Source organism: Lepeophtheirus salmonis, chromosome 4 (genome assembly GCF_016086655.4).
Source record: "Lepeophtheirus salmonis chromosome 4, UVic_Lsal_1.4, whole genome shotgun sequence".
In the NCBI taxonomy this organism is placed as follows: Eukaryota; Metazoa; Arthropoda; class Copepoda; order Siphonostomatoida; family Caligidae; genus Lepeophtheirus; species Lepeophtheirus salmonis.
The window spans coordinates 32,366,305-32,370,748 of NC_052134.2; the positions used below are offsets into that span (position 1 = coordinate 32,366,305).

General features: G+C 34.8%; 1 protein-coding gene across 1 annotated transcript; it reads left to right on the forward strand.

The window, feature by feature from the left end:
- Window positions 1–1,033: 1,033 nt before the first annotated feature.
- Window positions 1,034–1,924, forward strand: LOC121116594 (uncharacterized). The gene is made up of 2 exons (XM_040710858.2): window positions 1,034–1,192; window positions 1,256–1,924. The coding sequence occupies exons 1-2, from the start codon at window positions 1,175–1,177 to the stop codon at window positions 1,922–1,924; spliced, it is 687 nt and encodes a 228-aa protein (XP_040566792.1). The 5' UTR covers window positions 1,034–1,174.
- Window positions 1,925–4,444: the final 2,520 nt, after the last annotated feature.

The window sequence follows — 4,444 nt, forward strand, 5'->3', positions numbered from 1 at the left end:
TGTCTGTACGTAATTGCCCCCGACTTTTTTATTATTATATTTATATCATCTTTTTGTTTATATATATATTAATATCAAGGAACCAAATTTTAAAAAAAACTTTCTCAGATCCGAGTAGAGTACAAAACTTTGCAATAAAGATTGTAAGCATAGGTAGAGTTTTGGGACACAATTAAATGTATTAATATATAAGTATATATATGTAATTTTGAAGGTCAGCTGTGAAAAAGTTGATATAGTTTTGAGGAAATTTGTCACAAAGTGACATCAAGTCTAGAAAATCTCAATCCTTAACCTTCGATTATGCCTTAAGTCTTTGATTTTTTATTCAGGTGAAACTTCAGTTTTCTAAATACGAACTCCTGTCCGAGTCCCCATACCCATCAATTATAGTTAACACATTTGATATTTTAAATCTATGTACAATTGAATTTGAAAAATGATATTTGTAGAAGTAGGGATTCAACTGTCCTATTGTCGAACTCATTCCATAAAGTTGGCATGAAAATATTCACAAAGTATTATATATTCGTCAAAAAAGATATCGGTTTCATGTATTTAGTATGACCCTTGACTGTACAAATGTGATCCTACTACAAATGTCATTTTTGTTCAACAACCTGATACTATACAATTTCTGTATTTAAAGCTCTACTTTGATGGGATGAAGTATGAAATTTTACATTGACAGCAAAATATATCAAGATAAGGTATTTATATCATAATAATTAATAATAAACATTTACAATCTAATATTAATATTTGATCCCTGTTAGAGAAATTAAGTTAGCCTTATAAAAATATTAAACGAATTAGAATTAACAAATCTTCTATATGTAGTTATTGAAAATATGTAATTATTTATATACCTGTTAAATATTTTTTCCTTAAAAGATCATATGTTCATGCCGAAGATAATTAATTTTTTTAAAGATACAATCATATTAATCAGAGTTATAACTCGTTAATAAACCATTCTCATTTTTTCTGAATTATTTTTTAATGTATATGTACGTATGTCAATCGTTACAAATTAATTCCTGTACTTGCCCATACGCATAGTATGAATGTAGGAGGGCGTCAACTGAATTCATTCCCTATAAAAACTATGCGTTTCCTATATTCAAACATCAGTTTTGCACATTGCAGTCTAATCTTCTGAGCTTGAATTATCATGGCAGTCAAATCCTTGGTAGGTCCTCAAAATTATGTACATAATAATTAACAATAATAATTCATTTTTTATATGCAATAGTTGGTCCTTATCGCCTTGGCCGCTTGCGCCATTGCCGAACCTAGCTATGTTGGATATCCCAACGCTTATGCTGAATACGGATATGGATACACTCCCCGTGTCTACAAGCGTGAGGCCGAAGCTTCTCACACTCCCTCTTACGGACACCCTTCTGCCTATTCCCACGGATATGCTCCTCGTGTCTACAAGCGTGAGGCTGAAGCTTCTTACACTCCCTCTTACGTTCACCCTTCTTCCTATTCCCACGGATATGCTCCTCGTGTCTACAAGCGTGAGGCTGAAGCTTCTTACACTCCCTCTTACGGACACCCATCTGCCTATTCCCACGGATATGCTCCTCGTGTCTACAAGCGTGAGGCTGAAGCTTCTTACACTCCCTCTTATGGATACCCTTCTGATGCTCCTCGTGTCTACAAGCGTGAGGCTGAAGCTTCTTACACTCCCTCTTACGGATACCCTTCTGCTTACTCCCACGGATATGCTCCTCGTGTCTACAAGCGTGAGGCTGAAGCTTCTTACACTCCCTCTTATGGATACCCTTCTGCCTATTCCCACGGATATGCTCCTCGTGTCTACAAGCGTGAGGCTGAAGCTTCTTACACTCCCTCTTATGGATACCCTTCTGCCTATTCCCACGGATATGCTCCTCGTGTCTACAAGCGAGGCTGAAGCACTCTCCCTCTTATCTGCTTACTCCCACGGATATGCTCCTCGTGTCTACAAGCGTGAGGCTGAAGCTTCCTACACTCCTTCTTACGGATACTCTGCTTATCCCTATGTTCGTCCTTCTTATGGATATGCTTATTAAGATCTGAAATTGTGCAATGCATGATGAGACGCAAAAATATTCATTCGTTATTGTTTATATAGTTTTTAAGAATTTATTTTTGATGTGTTTGCCGTTAATATGAACGAAATACTTTTTAATAAACAAATCAAAAAAAAAAATCCTAAAGTCTCATTATTTTGGGATTGAGTGTGTATGAGGGATTAATTTACTTTGATAGGGATTGAATCTTTGAAAAGATACAAAACTTTTAGTATGTTCCTTATATATAGCAAATAGGCACAGAAGGAATCATGTTAATGAACGTTCTTTCCTCATCATTATTTGTATAGTACCATTTTTTCTACGTCTACATAGTGATTTATGATGTGTAGTGGCTGTACAATTTAAAGCACTCATCATGGTGGAATCAACACTTTCCTATGCATAAGACATAATACACAGTCAATTATTTTACATATTCTGGACATTACCAACTACTATGGTTACTTTGATGATTATATAACTGATAAATATCTTTGAACAAGCCACATGTCTATTGTTTCTTCATTTTCAATTCAATATTATTTTTTGAAAAAATAACATAATTTAAAAAGGAAAGTAAGAAACGACCTCGCATATTTATCTTTCCCAAGCCCCCCTATGTAATACAAAAACAGGCCTTGTTCAAAATAATAATAAACATTGGTGAAAAGTATGATAATGCAGTTGCTACCTGAATATGTATTTTGTATTGTCCGAAGGTGTTATGATTAGATAACATATAAGTATAAAATAATAACTTGTGCGTGAAAGACGAAAAGGAACTCTGAGGATTTGTTGGCGAGTTGTAAGTGTCAGTCCTTGATGGAATTGGACCAGAATTGAGGATTGACATTCGAGTAATTCTTGCCTTCATCATACGAGAGTGAGGTTTGGGTTTATTTCGTTCATCTAATAGCTGCTCACAGCTATTTTAATAAAATATAATGACATCTATGCTCCTCTTCACTCACAAATTCTTCAAATTGTTAGCACCTTAATTTTGTTGTTTTTTTAGCATACTGCAAATCATTTTATTTTACTACGGTAATGGAATGCAAGGGTAGACCAATAAAAATGACAAGGTAATAAAATGTAAATTTTCATGTTAACGACATATAGTACAATTCCCTCTTTAAAACGTCAACAGCTACTTTGGTTTTTTTTCAACATATTTCGTCTCTTATACATATGTATTTTGAATAGGCTGCACACAATATATCCTTTGTTATCCTGAGAAAAATTATCTATCTTCCAATATAAAAATAGACCCTCTAGCTGGGAAGGATTAATTATCAATCCTTACTTTTTCTTTTTTTGGAGACAATGTTGAGACATACCTACAATGCATTTTTCTATCTGTTATAAAACTTTAATATGATTCATTTAATATACAACCTGTCTCAATATCGCCCGGAGACGTTTTAAAGTAACAATAAGTTATTTATTATTTTCTTTATTTACAATAAAACATTTGGAGATGTTTTGCTCACTCAAGAGCTTCAGTAATTTGTAGGGATGTAAGCGTTTTACTAGTTTGGCGTTCCATTCAGCGTCGGTTGAAAAATAAAGGTCTTCGTTCAGTGTTCATTGTTTCGCCATTATTTCCGTTTCCATTCTACGTATTACCATATACACTGTACAACTGCAAATTGCAACTTCCACTTTGATAGTGTTAGGGAGGCCTCACTTAAGAACTAGGTTTGAATATTTTTCTAATACAACAATACGGTGAATATTAAGATTCAAATGAGCTACGATTGACATAAATCGGTCATTCATTGTCGAGATGGAGGCCTAAATGCAAAGTATAGTAGATTTGATTTGCACCCAGTACAGCAACAGATAAGAAAAACTAGAACTTGGACTATTCGAGAAACTCCAGAAACGACAGCTACCTCACCTAGGTCGATAAAAGTCTACCAGTCAACCAGATTAAGGATGCAAAATTAGGATGGGAATCATGGCATCAGACGAGAAGATGATGCCCCCGTGTAGGTTCCTGAAAGACATGAAAGTCCGGGTCAAGGAGACAAGGATGTTGTCAAGGAGGTGGTCTTGCCCAGTGGGAAAAATGTGCTCCAGTAGGACTATCCTGAGGTGGCCCTCACAACACAAAGGAGCAAAATTTATTATTTGAGTCGTTCCATTCAGCGTTCTGTTCATTGAACGCACGTTACATGGAACGCTATTATTATTCTATGTAAATAAATTTCAAAGTTATTTTAATAGTCTGAGCTACAAAAGAAAATGTATGTCAAGATTATTTCGTATTTATAATATTTACTGTGGATTATGGGGTCAATTCCAAAAGCACCAGGTACTTCACCAAGAATCCAGAGGATGTGACGCCGTGTGTTATATAAGGTCAAAGTATCCTA